We start from the raw sequence: 17,277 nt of genomic DNA, 5'->3' as shown, positions 1-17,277 counted from the left end.
GATCTCGCTGAAGTGATCAAAAGTTGCAGCCGTGGAATTGTAATGACACAGGCCTTCAGGGAGTTCGGATAACTATTGGCACATATGTGTGAATAAAACATTTCCTAATACATCCCCATGTGCTGGAATGACAAGTCCAATGGGATTGGTATGCATCCTGAGTTTGTGGCACAGCTGAAAGCTCCTTTCTCTCCTGTGGATGCAGATGGTGTACAGATCTGCCCTCCTGTGGACGCACTCAGAACTTGCCGTTAAAGGAGCTGTGCTAGGTCTGTCTCTTGACTCTTGCTTCAAGAAGTGCGCTTCTCAGGAGTTTTTCACTTAAAAATGGGCACCAGATTCAGCATAATGATATGTGAACATTTAGTGCTTAAATATCTAATTTAGGCCTGGTTTCACAGACAGGGTTTAGATTAAACCAGGATTAGTTTAATTAGGATAGCTTTTATAAACGTGTCTTAGACAAAAAACATCACTGGTATGCATCTTGAGACAAAACAATGGCACTGACATGTTTTAAGATATGCCGGTGCAAGTTGCTTTCAGTTAAAACTCCTCAAACATGCATTTTAGTCTGGGACTATAGGCTTAAAAGGGTAGTTCACCCAAAAATTAAAATTCTTTCATTTACTCACCCTCAAATTGTTCCAAACCTGTATGAGTTTCTTTCTTCTATTGAGCACAAAAGAAGATATCTTGAAGAATATTTTTAACCAGACAGTTGACGGTAGCCATTGACATAGTGTTTTTTGGTTTGTTTGCTTTCTATGGTCAATGGCTACTGTTAACTGACAAAATTAAAAATTTAAACCAGGGGTAAGTGTGCTTATTGATTGAGCAAAAGTTTAGTTTTGCCCAAATGGGAATAGTTACGTCCAATAAGATTTAAGAGAACATTTACTCATTGATCGCAGTGCAAATAATTGCCATAACAAAAGTTAATTCCATCACTTTAATGGTAAAATTTACATATTGTGACCAGCAGGTTCAGTTTAGTTAGGTTCAGTTTTTCAACATACGAGTATCTACATATCCTCGAAACTACACTACAATAAAAAATGAATCATGGCAATTTATTACTATTATTTGCATATATATATATATATATATATATATATATATATATATATTAGGCCTTATTCAAATTCCTTAGAAACAACATCATTGTTAGTTGTGAAAACAATTAAATGGAATCCATTAAAAATTATGAACATGGTTCATATTATGGTGGGCTGAGGAACAAACAAGATTCAGTTAGTTAATTAGAGCTTATAGTATAAAGTAACACCCTTTTTTGTTGTTTGTAATACTTTTTTCTTGTCCTCTGGCACTGTTCTTATTTTATTTTACTTTATATTTGTTTCACTTTGAATGACGATCTAGTTCATGGCATTAATTAAAAAAAAAAGAAAAAAAGATTCAGTTAGTTAAAATATAAGATTGGTTTACATAATCAGTTGGATCTATCGATAATAAACATAAACCAAGTTATTGTGTATTTAAAACATATTCAGTTTATTAGTTCTATTACATAAACCTAGCTTTTGTTTCATTCATGTATTACCGACAGCTATGCATCACAATCAGTTGTTTTTGTTGAAGGGTTATAGTTCACCCATAGGCTAATTGTCATTAATCACTCGTCACCTCGTTTCGCTCCAAACCCGTAAGACTTTTGTTCATTTTTGGAACACAAATGAAGATCTTTTTGATGAAATCTGAGAACTTTCTGTACCTCCATTGACAGCCTACACAACTACCAAAAAGTTCAAGACATTGTGAAACTAATCCATATGAATTTAGCGGTTTAGTCCAAATTTTCTGAATTTAGCCTTTTATTCACACACATGGAAGCTCAATCATGTTCGCTTGACTTGTAAGATTGAGCTTCCACAAGACCCAATGAAGTTTGTTCTCATGCATCAAGCAGGTTTGGTTGAGCTTGATTATGTTCACTGATCAATGTTTATATGTGAATAAAAGCCTAAATTAAATCTACTCATATGAAGTAAACTCTTCAGCAAATTTTGCCTAAGCAGCTCAATTCATATGGATTAGTTTCACAATCTCATTATGAACTTTTTGAAGCAACTAAGTGGTAGCTGCGTAGTTTTCAATGGATGCATAGCTTCATTTGTGTTCCGAAGATGAACAAAAGTCTTACAGGTTTGGAACATGAATGCGAGTAATTAATGAATAGTTTCAGGTGAACTAATGCTTTAAAACTAATTCAAACGGCTATATTTATCTTAAACTTATACTTAAATATTTGAATGCATAAAATATTCTAGCAAACCGTATTATAATAACGGATTTAACACTTCAAAACATTAATTGTGGTACGTTAAGTTCCAGAATCCATCATTCCTGTTGTCTGTGACTGTGTGCAGTTGTTGCTGTATGTTTATCATATATACTATCGAATGATCAAACAGCCAGAGGCCAGAAACACTGACTGGAATGTTGATAAAGAAACACAGCAAAAAGGTATGAGGCATTTAGCTTCAAAATAAAATACAAGCTCAACCAGGGCAAGACCCATAGACGTATCACATTAAAGGTTTTCACTTGTTTAACAGATCTATTGATTTATTATATATAATAAAGACAATAAACAAGTAAGACAACTTAGCATGTTAAAAATGGGAAATACCTTTATTTCAGACCATTAAAATAAATACTATACAGAATCCAATGTAGAAAAGACTTAATACATTGCTTCTGTCTCAAAAAGGTTAATAATTATCACATTTGTAATAAATTTGTTTAAAAAAATAGCCCTAACCACCCCAAATGTAAACCCCACATCCAAACCCACCCAACAAAAGACAGGCATTTTTTGAACAATACGAAGACATAATGATCTCTATATACTCTACTACTGCAGTTTGGTCCTTTACATATTTAGACCCCTCCAACACAGTTTGGTGAGGTAGGTTATGGGAGCAAAACTCCTCAATAGGACTTTGATGCAGAGAAAAATCTGAGGCAATACAATGGTGGGTTATCCAATCATATCAACCATTCCAAATTCATTTCTAATGCCTTCAGCCATTCATCCCGCCAGAGTAAAGCCTATTTACAAAAACCGAAAAAGCTACAGCCACGCACACAGGACAACAAAAGATGTAACAAGAATTGGACAGTTTGAGAAAATTACTTGACCACATTTTTCAATTCTAGAATCAGATTTGTTCCCACAAACCAACTTCCTTTTGAACTGAAGCATCTTATTTTTAAACCGAGCAGATCTTAACCTATTCAGATGCTTCTGTAAAAGGAAAATGGCAGTGACTTGCAATTTGGAATAAAAGTCCAAGTCCTCCATATAAAACACATGAATCATTATATAGTTTACATCCTTTGCCCTGTGCTAGAAAAAAAAAAAAATTCCTCCAATGTAGAGTCACATCTCAAACATGGTTAAACCAACACTATCAAGAAAAGCAGGGCATGTCTCCAATCCATTATGCCAGTCAGTGCATTAACATTTACACCACACATGCAAATAAGCCCTGCAACACCTCCTTGATCACTAGATGGCACCATTTTAAATGGGCAAGATTAAATGAGCCTTATGAATATTGTATTCATTTTGAGTATTCAATTGGCCAACATACTGGATTTATATATTTTTTAAAAAAAACATCAGAACCAACAGTACTTGATTTGTGAGGGATTTGCATGAAAAGAGATGTGGGTTGGAATGAGACTAAAGAGGGGAGAAAAAAAAAAGTAGGGAAGGAGGAAAGAATGGGGCAGGGGTCTTAGATCAGATCAGCAACGTTCATGGGCATTTCCTCCACAGTAGTATTGTAGAAGGTTTCAATGTCTCGCAGCGTGCGCTTGTCATCTTCGGTGATCATGTTGATAGCAACGCCCTTTCTGCCAAAGCGTCCACCACGTCCGATTCTACACAAAAAAAAAGCACTGTTACTAAACAGGCACAAATCAGACAACCACCATAACAGAAAAGATTTTAGACTCACCTGTGAATATAGTTCTCCCTGTTGGTTGGAAGGTCATAGTTGATAACCAGTGAAACCTGCTGCACATCAATACCTCTTGCCTAAAAGTAAACAAGTACTGTGAGGAATGGTAACGGATTGAAAAACAAAAAGCAGTCAACTAGCAAGCCCAAGTTAATTACAAGCAACAGTGCGTTTGAAATTTGCAAATGTCAACTGCTTTATAGTCGTGTTGAGGGACTTGGCAACCCAGGCACAGTGGAGAGCAGTTAGAATAATCTCCCAAAGAACTTTATTCCCATCACAGCACAGCACGCTGGTGGAAGAGGGATCCTTGGTGTGACATCTCAGAACTGTGGGTAAAGAGGAAGATGAAAGGTTGCTTACCAGCAGGTCGGTAGTAATGAGGACTCGGCTGGAGCCAGAACGGAACTCTTTCATGATGACGTCTCTCTCCTTCTGCTCCATGTCACCATGCTATGAAGCCATAGTGCGCAAAAAGTTAAAACCACAAAGGCATTTTGGAAAACTACATAAACACACCACAGCCCGTTAGTCACTCACCAGCGCAGAAACTGTAAAGTCCCTCGCATGCATTTTCTCGGTCAGCCAGTCCACCTTCCGGCGCGTGTTGATGAAGATTACAGCCTGAGTAATGGTCAGGGTTTCATAAAGATCACACAATGTGTCCAACTTCCACTCCTGAAAGACAGAAAAAAAGCTTAGCAAATGGAGGGAGATAAAACCCTGCTCTTCCAATAGGTGGTGCTGTTTTCAGACTTAAGTCAAGATCATGTTCCCAGAGTCCTACAGGCTCAAAATGCACTGGCAAGCAAAACGCTTACCAGACACTGAGCACTGCAGAGAGTCTGGGATCAGTTGACACGCATGGGGATCATCACAAAACAGCATTACAACTTCAGTCACAAAAAAACTAAACTAGAACTGCAAATTAACATCTTTGAAGATTTTAGGGCAGAGAAAGGAATATTTATTACTCACTCACCTCCTTCTCAACATTGATGTAGAACTGCCGGATTCCCTCAAGGGTCAGCTCTTCTTTCTTAACTAGGATACGAATAGGATCTCTCATGAACTTTGTAGTCACCTCCAGCACCTCCTGAGGCATGGTGGCAGACAAAAGAATCACCTGGGAAAAGAAACATGCATAAGCTTACAAAATGAGTCAACACTAAGAACACCTTTTCATGTTATAGGATAGGCTATGTTACGTTAACAAATGTACAGTTATCATGGTCAAATGTACAGCAATCTAAGCTGATCATGGAGCGGAGGAAGTTATGGACTGGTTTCACAAACAGGGCTTAGATTAAGACAGGATTAGGCTACTTAAGCATTTTATAAACATGCCTTAAAAAAAAAAAACATTACTAGTGTGCATCGAGACAAAACGGCATTGACACTAAGATGTGTCAGTGAAAGTTGCTTTCAGTTAGAACACAAACATGCATTTTAGTCTGGGACTAAGGTTAAGCCTTGTCTGTGAAACCAGGGGTTAATGCTCAGCCAGATTTCATCTACTTTGAAGTTAAAACAAACTGCACAGCAATCAGAAACTCATTTAAGGTATGAGGTGTCAGCTGCTTAATAGTCATGAAGAGGGACCCCAAGAACCCAATCATAGTGGAGAGCAGAAACATTTCTCTACCAAAGATCATGATTCCCAATTCAGCATAGGAAGCTGGTAGGAGAGGGTATCTTTGGTGTGGGCACCAAGAAACTGTTAACTGAAAAGTATTAGCTTACCTGAGTATCTGTGGCCAACTTCTGAAAGATCTCATAGATTTGGTCCTTGAAGCCTCTGCTCAACATTTCATCTGCCTCATCCAGCGCAAACATCTTTATATATTTAGGAGCTGAAATAGGAAAATAGGTGTCATTTCTAAGACATTAGGCATGCAGAATACTAATCTGTGAACCATTGCAATAAACAGGTAGTTGAGAAAACAATGAATGCTAGAACAAGTGCCCATAATCTGTACTTACAGAGATATCTGCGGTTAAGCATGTCAAACACACGGCCAGGGGTCCCAACCACTATGTGGGGCACATCAGCCTGAAGCTTCTGAACGTCATTACGGACATTGGTGCCACCGATGCAGGCATGGCAAGATGCCCCCATGTAGTCTCCAAGAGCCAGGACCACCTTCTGAATCTAAAGACGACAAAGACAGTTTAGCAAATAATAAAAATTATCTAAAAAACAAAACCCCCACCTGTGCTCATGAGTCACTACACAAGAAACCAAATGGATGGTGAATCATGTTAAAAAATAATTTTGATGCGTATCTGTGCCCATAGCATGAAACAGTCTTTGTCTCACTGTGTTGAGCTGACTGGGATGAATACGGCCTTAATTTCCTCTTCCCCTAACAGATATCGGACTTTGCGTCACTGACAGACACAGCCTTGCCCAGTTGATAGGGGACATGCTTAAACTTTCCACACTTTTTCATTAGAAGACACAGCAGACAAAGACAGAACCTGTGGGCTATAGCAAACCTGAATGAGTAATGCTTTTCACCTGTTGGGCCAGCTCTCTGGTAGGAGCCAGCACCATTGCTTGTGTAGCCTTCAGCTCCACATCAACCTGCTGCAGAATGGAGATGGCAAACGTGGCCGTCTTTCCTGTGCCAGACTGAGCCTGTGCAATGACATCATACCCTACAGACAGAAAACTGCAGAATATTAACCAATAGCCATTCAATCACATGGGGTTTCAAACTGACTGTAATGTTAAAAAGTACTAAGGGAAGCACTTGTGCCCATACCATGAAACAGTCTATGCCTCACTGTGTTGAGTTGACTGGGATGAATATAGGCTTTATTTAATCTGCCCTTACCAGATATAGGTCAGTGTCACTGACAGACACAGCCTTGCCCAATTAATAAGGGCATGAATAAACTGAACTTATAATCCAATAATATAAAATGACTAAGCATAGATGGACAGAAATAAAATTCTACATACCCTTGATACAAGGGAGGATTGCCCTCTGCTGAATGGCAGAAGGTTTCTCAAAACCATAAGCATAGATTCCTCTGAGAAGAGCCTCTCGCAGATTCATATCATCAAAACTATCGACAATCTCCTTCCAGTTGCTCTGAAAAAAAAGAAAAAAAAAAAGATATATTTATAGTTTACACTGATACACATACTAGTTATTTTATATCAATATTATTATAGACAAATTAAATGGCTCTTAGACACCAACCTCAATGATACCATCTGGTTCCATCCCCTCAGGGCCATTGTCTCTGGGTCTGAAATGATAGGCTGTAATTAGTACAGCTTTGATGTAAAACTCATTTCACATTTTCCAGTGTTGAGATGTGAAAAGTCAGCTAAATGACTAAACAGCAATTTATTGGATATTATCCAATAATTCAGCCACTCGGTCCCCCTATAGTGTTGGGGTTTATCTACACACAAACATCCCATACATTTATTCATATATTGTTAAATGTTTAATTAGTTCAAGTAAAAACGAAAACTTACTCAGACTCATGATGACTTGTGGGGAAAAAGAAAAGAAAAGGTTAGTCAGAATGACAGCCTCAGTCACTATTCGCTTGCATTGGATCATTCTCCATAAACGAAAGTGAACGGTTACCAGTGCTGTCAGTCTGCCTAATATCTCCTTTAGCATTCCACGGAAAAGTCACGGTTTTGGATTACGATTATTTATAAAACGTAGCGATATATTACAGTTAAGACACTGCCATCGTAAATTAAGAATATGACCAAGAGGCAGCCATTTTCAGTCAGCGCCATTAACAACGTGGCTCTGGTAATTCGTCGGAAACAACAATCGATCATTACAATTACAATGTTTTCTCTTATAAAAGCGGTTTAAAATACCGTGCGTCAACTCCGTATTATACCAATCCATGTATACATTTAATTATAGACCCAAAGTATTCAAGTAAGTTAATAGTTTCACAGACGACATAGTTTCCCTTTTCTTTAAATTTTTTAAAAGAATAATCAGCATCTTTAGCATTTATATACATTTTAATAAGAGAGGCCTATGTGAGGACAGGCCTTAGGCCTAACGTTACATCGCAAGAACACCCTATTGTCTAGCCCAGGAAAGGCACATGGCCTACATATTTTCTCCTTTGTAGGCCTAACGTTACATCTGCCAATAAAACACATATTTTCTATTAAATGGCACCTGATACGGGGATATTTGGTGAAGTACATTAAAATTAACGTTAAAATGACGATAATATGTTTAAAACGAGGATAAGGGAGTGACCATGTGCCGCATGGACGCGCCGGCCACACGGGGAACTGAACAAGCGCGTGAGACACGTTGCGTCACAAAAACCGGCATTCTAACGGAACGTCGAATAGACGTTCCAAAAATCATTCGAAAAGACTTTCCGATAAACATTACGAGCCTAATCTTAAGTAAAACGCATGGTAGTTAGGCTACCTGGTGAAAAAATAACACTTTTCTGGGTTATTTTTTTTACGAGGCGGGAACAGGGAGAAGACGAACGTGCCAAATCGGCTGATAATGCTAGCTTTTAAAACGCTGATGAAAGACAAATATTCTATATTTTCCAAAACACATATGAAATCAATAACACTGACTAAACATTTCCCGTAAAACGATCAGCACTTACATAGATACATAAAAAAAAATTCTTCGAGCACGTTTTCTTACCTATCTTCATGTTCAGACGACATTATTACAAAGGACTGTAGACTGGCGGAAACGCGCAAATACTTAAACTGTGACGACGTCCAAAGTCCATTGATTGGACAACTTCCCGTTCAATCAGATTATAGACCCGCCCAGCGTGTCTTCCAATTGGTCAAGAAACGATTGGTCTCTCCCTATTATAAGCGCGTTTGAAGACGTCACCAAACGAAAAAAAGAGAACAAAATCCTAGATGGAAGTTGAATTTTTTTTTTTGCCTAATTAACCACGTTTTTTCTTTAAGAAATGTGATGTTTGGTTTTCTAGCATCTACATTTTTTAAATGATAAATAGCTAATTTTATATTAGTAAAATAAAATTCATAAATATAAAAGGTTTTGCTCACTTCCAGAAAACATAGTCAGAAGTAACGCTTCCCTTATTACCCAAGAGCTGCAAGTGAGTCATCTATTATTCACAGCTATTGTAATAGTGGTTCATGTAATATGTGATATAAATATGCTTTGAGAAGAAAAGAAAACAGCTTACAGGGATTATTTCCAGTTTCAGTAAAGGTGAACAAAGCTAACATGATGAGAATACTACCATAATAAATCCTGACCATTTCAAACTACAACATTAATTACAATGTGACTAACAGAATAACAATTTAAGTGTTCTGATGATAACCCAGATCGTTATTTTCATAAGACGATTTATTAAAAACAAAACTGCAGACATGATTCGTCACTTGCATCAGGGCACAGTTACTCTCATCTTTATGCACAGAACAAATACAAAACCCAAAACAGAATATTCCATTTAGCCAGTATGTCACAAGGGCAAGCCAGGCTGTCAACCGTGGATTACCTCAGATCTCTCAGTCAAGATGTTGGCCTCAAGTACGAAACCAACTGAAAAGGTTATACAAAATAAAAATAAAAGCGAGTGATGAAGAAATATCCTCATTGTGAAGTCTCTCAGGCTTTTTGGACAAACGTATCGCTTTCCTCACTGGTTGTGCAGTCTTTACACAAATATCACAGTGAGAGCTTGCAATGACACAGTTCTTTGTACATAAGTCTCCTCAGCTTGGGCATGTCCTGCTGACGGAAGCTGAAGGGCTGACCCAATGCGAGACACTTGCAGTACTAAAGAGGAGGTGGATAAATAAAGAGAAATAAAAGGTCAATCTTATGACATCAAACAACATGTCTGTGCATCTGATTTTTCTGTGCATTTGTGGAGTACAGTTTGTCGTATTATGGATGAAGCATGTTAAAAACTTCAACCCACCACAGTCTATTTTAATGGATTTTACTCTAGATAAACAATTATAAATCTACAGCATTGAGTCAATTATAAATCTACAGCATTGAGTCAGTTAATCTAAATCTTATCAACCACCTCTCATAAAACCCCAGACCATGGTCAGCTATATGAAAATGGTATATGTACAAACCTGCAGGACAAATGCCCCACAGTCACTGTCATTATTCTGTCTGCCAACATTCTGTAACATAAAAAAGAGGCTTTATTAACTGTCACTGACACATTTGAACAGCATTAGAAAAAGAAAAGCAGTCACAACAAGTAGCAATTTGTGGAAATGTTCACTGCAGTGTCTGGACTTACCATTTTAAAAAAGCCTTTCCACCCTATCAGGAAGTCTCTCTTGTCTTTTATCATGGCTTCTGCCTGCAGGTATTTAAAAATATGCTGTGGAGGGAAAAAATGGTCACTTAGCTAATTAGAGTTACAAACACAAAGGTTAATTATTATATTGTTTTAGACATTGCACACAGGTTTAAAGAAATTTCATAGTTTGGGGAGAAGATTTTGAGTGTACTATAGCACATACAACACTATATTTTTATGTGGCTTATACCTTGGGGCAGCGACGATTAAGAGTTCGCTGAGAATCGAAGTATGTGATGGAGCGCCGTTTAATATCAACTGAGACCAATGACCAGTGCACTTCTAAATGAATGGGAATCAACAAAAGATCCTTCTGGAAGATGTCCACCTGAAACATGTTTGAACGTGTGTTAATAAAAGCAAGAACAAGAAAAGTTCTGCGGATTTGCTTTAAAGGGATGGTTCGGAGTAATTTCAACCTAGGGTCCTTTGCTCCATGACCTCGAGCCAAACACCCCCCCCAGAAGCTTTTTTTCCTTGGTCGAACATTATTAAATTTAGAGCTTATTTAGAGATAACAGCCGAATGGCTTAGTGCAGGCGCTAATGGATCCAAGGTTGTATCTCGTAAATTACCCCACTAATAATGCTCAGAATGGTACCAAACTTCTACAGTCGTACAAATAGGATCTGTACTCATAAAACGAGGCATTGGAAAGTTTGTAAGTACATCAGGAGTTTATTTAAATAACACTTGCCTGATGGCTCATGCTACCGCTAACCCGGACGTCGAGGTCACTTCCGTGATTTGGGAAAAGCCTGTAAAATGCTGGCAGAAAGCGATGCATAAGGAGTACCAGTTTGCAACAATTATTAGTTAACACTAAGTTGTCAACACTTCGGAAAAAATAATAAAAAAAAATGCATCGCTTTCTGCCAGGACTTTTACAGGCTTTTCCAAAATCACGGAAGTGACCTCGACGTCTGCCATCAATAAACTCCTGATGTACTTACAAACTTTCCAATGCCTCGTTTTACGAGTACAGAACCTGTTTGTACTACTGTAGAAGTTTGGTACCATTCTGGGCATTATTAGTGGGGTAATTTACGAGATACAAACTTGGATCCATTAGCGCCTACACTAAGGCATTCGGCTGATATCTCTAAATAAGCTCTAACTTTAATAATGTTCGACCAAGGAAAAAAAAGCTTTTGGGGGGTGTTTGGCTTGAGGTCATGGTGCAAAGGACCCTAGGTTGAAATTACTCCGAACCATCCCTTTAAGGATTAGCACTGAAGAATGGATCAACCAAAATATTATCAGATGTGTACATGTATATGATCTTGTTATATATGTTACCGGCAAAGTGTGTAATCCGGCATTCTATAGAATGCCTAGGTAATGTATAGAATTAGGTAATGTATTTTTGCCAAAAACCATCAGGCATTCTATACATTGCCTAGGCATTCTATACAATACCGGGATTTCACACTTTGCCGGTAACATATACATAACATAATCTTCAAAAGTTTGGGGTCAGTGAGATTTGTTTTTGAAGAAATTAACTCTTATTTAGCAAGGATGCATTACATTCATCAAAGTGACAGTAAAGATATTTCACGAATTCACACTTACATACAATTAGAGGGAGTAAAGTTTAATGCGTATTTGGCGTAATGTCTGGGGGGAGGGCTCCGAGCTCGGCCCGAACCCAGAGTACTCCCCCCGTATATAAATGGTTAGGACTAGAAGTGTGGAGAAGGGGTGGTGGAGGGATGCTGCTAAACTGTCAACGAATTGAGGTGAGACTGCTGAATATATATACACCTCTTATCATTGATTGCTGAGTGCTCTCCACTCGTGTTAATTATCTGAACGTGCTCCTCCCGAACTTTGTAAATAAAACATCATTTATAATGTTAGAAAAGATTTCCATTTCAATTAAATGCTGTTCTTTTGAACTATCTATTTTTTAAAGAATCCAGCACAATGTTTTCAACATTGATAATAATAAGAAATGTTCCTTGAGCACCAAATCAGTATATCAGATATATTTCTGAAGGATCATGCGACACTAAAGACTGGAGTAAGGATGCTGAAAATTTAGCTTTGCCAACAAAGGAATATATTCAATTTTAAAATATACTAAAATTGCAATATTTCATAAGATTACGTTTTTATTTTTATTTAATCAAATAAATGCAGCCTTGATGAACACGAGACTTCTTTCAAAAACATTAACATCAAAATTTTTGAATGGTAGTGAACTTTTGTGAGGTAGTGAAGTTTACAGTTTTCTTACATTCTTTGTCCACCGTTTCACTCCATCATAACCTTTGGTCCTCAACTTGTCATAAAAGAAACTGTTGAAGAAGTGCACCTAAAAGTAAATGAGATGGCATTAGATACAAAAAAAACCACTGAACACAAGTGAATACAACTGAACTATATAAAAAGAAAGAATTCCTTAGGAGAAATAAGAAAAGAATATTCACCTTTTCAGGCACTGAATCCATCACAAGGTCTCCATACATGTTCATGATCTTAAAAAATCAGATGAAATAACAATGTGTGCATTAAGAAGGACTGAGAAAGACTAAATAATGAAATGTATCATGTATAACTCAAAACTGACCTGGTCATTGAGCCAATTCTGTCCATAGAGGGTGCTAAGATCATCCATTGTGAGAACATGACGCTTGTAATTCACCCGGAACCCTTTCAACATGGCAGTCCCTGATGACCTCTGGTAGGATTGAATTAAATGTTGCACCACAGCCTTCCTGTGGGCACATGGTAAAGAAAAGAAAAATACTTTAGCTTTCCTTCTAAAGATCTATGTGATACACAATAGATGCACAAAGACAAAGAACTAAACGAAAAAGATGGTATTTGAGGTTGTGCATGAGTGAGACCTGTGAGTCTGAAAAAAGTCCTCATTGAAGATGCCCTGCAGTTCCTCGACAATATCATCTGTTTGTACAGGAATTAGACTTCCATACTTTCGAAGGTATTCATCAAGAAGACCTGAGAAATAAATAAATAAATAAATGCATGAAGTACCACTGAGTTCAGGACATTTTACACATTTTAACACCAAGATCTGTGAGGACTGAGGAGTATTACATCCACTTCGGCCTGCAATCTTGGCATAAACCCTATATTATCTAAATATGCTGGACATGCTTCCATATCATAACCTAAAGAGATAATATGAGATAGGATGAATGTTTCTGCAGCTTCTAGACAACAGGAGTTCTACCTTGGACATAAGCCCTGTGCTCCTCTGTTAGGACCATCTCCATCTTTTGAGTGGTTGGCTTCACGAGATATTCCCGCCCCCCTGTCACTACTGAATTTGACTGAGAATCCCCATGATAACCATTGAAACCAAAAAATGGATTTTCTGTGGAGAGAGAACAAACATTAATATAATGCAATTTCGGCTATAATTCTATTTACTTTTAATCAGTGGTCGTCAGTGGAGGGGGGTGGGGAGTAGGCCTACTATGATATAAGACTACATAGCCTATAATAAAAGATAATGAATTTCAAACCTGAACCAAACATATTTTTATTCAAAGATCAACAGTCTGTCATTAGTCTTTAGTCTGCCACAAAAAAACAACATTAAAATCATGAACTCAAATTACTGTTGACTAAAAACAGTGACTGTTGTAACAGTGCGTAAATCAGACCTTTCAGGCTATAGCCTAACGCTAATAAGCCTTATGCCAAAATTATTATTACAACTAAATTGTCGGTCATTAAATAAGAAAACAAAATAATTGTGTAGATGATTTGCTTTGTGTAACCCGACATCAGACATTAGGTGAAGTATTTTTTTGCACACAGTGCCGCGACCAATCAATCACTCCTTTACGACTGGCTGCACATCCACTGTCCTCGCGACTGCGGCAGCTTGCGCTCGCTTATCAATGCATATCTAAATTCGCGCCTATGGTATCTTTGTAGAAATTCAAAAAAAGAAAAAAGATGCTGCAGCCAATGAGCAGCCGACGGGGGCTGGCTGCAGGACGACTCAACTTCCACGGACAGTTTTTAATGTTTTATCAGCCAATTACTACTCAAGATTTTGCTTTAGTATAATTTTCGGGACGGATTCGGGATTCGGGACAACAGCTTAGATTTCAGGACGTCTGATCACCCTAGACCTCCTAGTACTCCCTTGTGGCCCCTTGGGGGTCCACATACCCCAGTATGAAAACCCCTGCTCTAAATAACAATGAGAAAAGGAAAAACCTCACCTGGTTCTCCTCCACTTGTTGTCTCCAAACCTATTTGTGATGAGCCCAAGGTGTCACATCCCTGTTCTTCTCTCTTGCTGGCATAAAGGCTATACCGGCGCCACCTCCTTGCCCGTCGATACCCTAAGTTGCCAACCCATTGCGCCCGCTGTCTCCACGTTTTCCAATTCTGCACAAGCCGGTTGCGTAACCTTGCACTAGACCGTAGTCTTCGCCAGCGCTTCAGTCTTTGCTGCCTAAGTCCACGAAGTCGAATCTGGAAGGGATTCTCGGGAAAGTTTCTAGCTTGGAATTTGACCTCCCCTTCATGTGAGGACATCTGCTGCCGATAATTGTTAGCGAGCATGACTTGCGGTTGTGATTCAAATGGCATTTGCCAGTCTTCCACTTCATCTTTCTCTTCCCAGGAACCACACTCAGAATCAATCTCTTCCTCATCTTGTTCTTCTTCTTCATTGTCATCAAATCCAAGCTCTTCATCAACTTCTACCGGCTCTATGTACTCCCCAGTCCAGATTCGCTCCTTGTGAGCTATTTTGAGGTGAATGGGGCTGGTGGTGTTGGTAGGGGAGTTTGGATCCATTAGATCACCTCCCATGCCCCCAACACTGCTGGCCTCCTGGCTCACAGTCAAGGAGAGTTCCCCTTGCCAGCGGTTCTGGGCCAGGCTTCCACCACTGTCTCTCATAGTCCACTGGCAACCTGCTACCTGCGCCAGCTTGCCGTCTGCAAGAGTGAAAAAATGTGAATTGGAAAAAAATGTGAATTCAGCAGCCTGGATTTTGTTTCTGATGCAGGTGGATAATTTGCATTATACAGATATGTTATTTATGACTGAGTGATAACTGGTCTTGTAATAATATATGGTGATTGTCAAAGTGGAGAACATATTAGTTATCTTACATATATCTCATTTTACATTTTAGATATAAAAAATAAAAATAAATATTTTACATTTTGTTTTCATTTAGTCTTACTTAAAAGGATCAAATACAAAAGAGCAAAACACTTCGGACAGAAAGCAAGTATTAGAATTAATAAATTCTCACAATAATTTAACAATTTGCCCGCGTTAAACCAAACGTGATTCATGAAATTTGCACATATATTCATGCACAATGGTAAAATGCTACTATCAACAACAAAATGAGCGAAGATATTATACACTCACATCTAGCACGCCTAATCAAAGCCTTTCAATTGTCGTGTCATATCTAGAGAACAACACATATTTTGTGTGTTTTGCAACGACGTAATAAGCCGAATAATTTACGGTTGCTTACTAGGTAGTTTTCGATCTCTGGCATGTGCAAATTCGCTAATTAGCTCACTAGCTAACAGCTACCTACTGTACAGTCTCATGAAATATACCCACATATCACTCACCTTTTACGTGCAGTTTTAAACCAATGTAAATGAAAAACACACGCGGCAGCTTTGCCTTTATTTTCAATGATTTAAAGGCAAAGAAACCAGATTGTGCATTACGAGGATTTCCACCTCAATCAATGAATACAGTCGCGGTCTTTACACGAAACCATGAACAGCTGCTGCGCGCAACTGATGACATCATTGTCCTCGTGTAATGGCGTTACGGACCCTAGCAAAATAAAGCATACAAATAACACTCATATAAAGATACTTGCAACATGTTAACATAGAAATATTGGATTGAATCGTGTAATGAAGGAAGAGTAGTAAAATAAAAACGAGTTTCAAATGGAAGAAGGTTGTTGTGCACCCTTCTTCCACTCTTGTACCCTTATAGACTAATTTTGATTTTTCTGAATCGAGTATACTCAGATATTTAATAGGTTTAAAAACAACAACATTTTAGTAGGTTATTGAGTATGTTTTCAGTAGCTGAATGTAAATGGCTATCCTTCAAATACATAGTCTCATACTCATCTATTTTGTCAGTGATCTTTTTCTATGCTGTCAGTATCGTGTTTCCAGCCTGAAGTAAGATCCTATGGTTAAGAACATGCTGCATATTTCTAGGCCTGAGTCACAATATGATGGGAAGGAAGAACTTAAAAAAATTGCACTAGTCTGGCTAAATGATGAGTCCTTTGAATTGCAACATGCAGTTGACTTAAGAGATTCACAACAAATGGGATTTCCCAGAACTCAGCTGTTAAATATCTGCTTTATCTTACTGATATGGTCCATTATTATATACAAAGTTTTCATCTTTTGTGTGTGCTTAAATTATTGCAGATAGATGTGATTGCATACATTTAGAGCAGATTTCATGCAGTGAAGTTGCAGTTAGTTTTATACAATCCAGTGGGTCATATATGCAAAAAAAAAAAAAAAACATGTATACACCAGTTTTCTAATGGTAAAGTTAGCATGGACAAACCATGATGTTTCAATATTTATGATATATAGGCTACATTATAAATACAGAACAGGAAGTGAATTGTTCATAAAAGTTCTTTTTACCCTAAAGGGTGATTACCATAGACTGTGGTGATTACGTAGGGTAATGTAATACATGATTTCACGTGATCATTTGCATATGTATGCGTGTGTGTGTCTTTGTGACAAGAAGAAAGTCCATAAATATCCAGTCAAACTGGAAAGACAGGATCAGAGAGGCATTACTGAAAATGACACTGTGGAAAATAGTCTCTGTTTTCAAGTTCTTCTAATGATGCAGGGCTTTATAGAGTGTACAAATACAATAACTCCCAAGTTTCCTGTCACACCTATTTATTTTCATT

General features: G+C 38.0%; 2 protein-coding genes across 5 annotated transcripts; both read right to left on the bottom strand.

Moving 5' to 3' along the window:
- Window positions 1-2,632: 2,632 nt before the first annotated feature.
- On the bottom strand, window positions 2,633-8,818 carry eif4a1a (eukaryotic translation initiation factor 4A1A). Of its 3 annotated transcripts, XM_081359420.1 has the most exons (12): window positions 8,666-8,723; window positions 7,489-7,503; window positions 7,205-7,253; window positions 6,961-7,093; window positions 6,514-6,653; window positions 5,976-6,144; window positions 5,736-5,845; window positions 4,975-5,118; window positions 4,533-4,670; window positions 4,356-4,445; window positions 3,990-4,069; window positions 2,633-3,912 (listed from the first exon to the last, which is right to left on the bottom strand). In XM_081359420.1, exons 1-12 carry the CDS (start codon window positions 8,686-8,688, stop codon window positions 3,768-3,770), a joined length of 1,236 nt encoding a protein of 411 aa, XP_081215546.1. In that variant the 5' UTR covers window positions 8,689-8,723; the 3' UTR covers window positions 2,633-3,767. The 3 variants fall into 3 exon arrangements, with proteins under 3 accessions (XP_081215546.1, XP_081215547.1, XP_081215548.1); XM_081359421.1 differs by lacking the exon at window positions 7,489-7,503 and having other exon boundaries at window positions 7,205-7,266; window positions 8,666-8,818; XM_081359422.1 differs by lacking the exon at window positions 7,489-7,503 and having other exon boundaries at window positions 8,666-8,747.
- Window positions 8,819-9,340: 522 nt separating this feature from the next.
- On the bottom strand, window positions 9,341-16,450 carry senp3b (SUMO specific peptidase 3b). 2 transcript variants are annotated; one of them, XM_081394232.1, is made up of 11 exons: window positions 15,935-16,450; window positions 14,549-15,274; window positions 13,543-13,686; window positions 13,196-13,307; window positions 12,916-13,063; window positions 12,776-12,823; window positions 12,583-12,660; window positions 10,531-10,668; window positions 10,278-10,361; window positions 10,105-10,155; window positions 9,341-9,793 (listed from the first exon to the last, which is right to left on the bottom strand). In XM_081394232.1, exons 2-11 carry the CDS (start codon window positions 15,234-15,236, stop codon window positions 9,683-9,685), a joined length of 1,602 nt encoding a protein of 533 aa, XP_081250358.1. In that variant the 5' UTR covers window positions 15,237-15,274; window positions 15,935-16,450; the 3' UTR covers window positions 9,341-9,682. The 2 variants fall into 2 exon arrangements, with proteins under 2 accessions (XP_081250358.1, XP_081250359.1); XM_081394233.1 differs by lacking the exon at window positions 10,531-10,668 and having other exon boundaries at window positions 15,935-16,132.
- Between the last annotated feature and the right edge of the window lie 827 nt (window positions 16,451-17,277).

This window comes from Scardinius erythrophthalmus (genome assembly GCF_964197995.2).
Source record: "Scardinius erythrophthalmus genome assembly, chromosome: 2".
Taxonomy (NCBI): domain Eukaryota; kingdom Metazoa; phylum Chordata; class Actinopteri; order Cypriniformes; family Leuciscidae; genus Scardinius; species Scardinius erythrophthalmus.
The sequence above is the reverse complement of the archived record's forward strand: the minus strand, read 5'-3'. Positions and strand labels throughout refer to the sequence as shown.

Bases quoted from the DNA above. Each gene is read 5' to 3' on its own strand.
- eif4a1a (XM_081359420.1), bottom strand. From the start codon at position 8,688: ATGTCGTCTGAACATGAAGATAG. The intron at 6,145-6,513 runs GTGAAAAGCATT...TGTCGTCTTTAG, and splicing joins CCAGAGAGCTGGCCCAACAG to ATTCAGAAGGTGGTCCTGGC. The intron at 4,446-4,532 runs GTGAGTGACTAA...ATGGCTTCATAG, and splicing joins ACTTTACAGTTTCTGCGCTG to CATGGTGACATGGAGCAGAA.
- senp3b (XM_081394232.1), bottom strand. From the start codon at position 15,236: ATGAGAGACAGTGGTGGAAGCCTGGCCCAGAACCGCTGGCAAGGGGAA. The intron at 13,064-13,195 runs GTCTCACTCATG...ATGTGCCCACAG, and splicing joins GACTTTTTTCAGACTCACAG to GAAGGCTGTGGTGCAACATT. The intron at 12,824-12,915 runs GTCAGTTTTGAG...TGATTTTTTAAG, and splicing joins AGAATTGGCTCAATGACCAG to ATCATGAACATGTATGGAGA.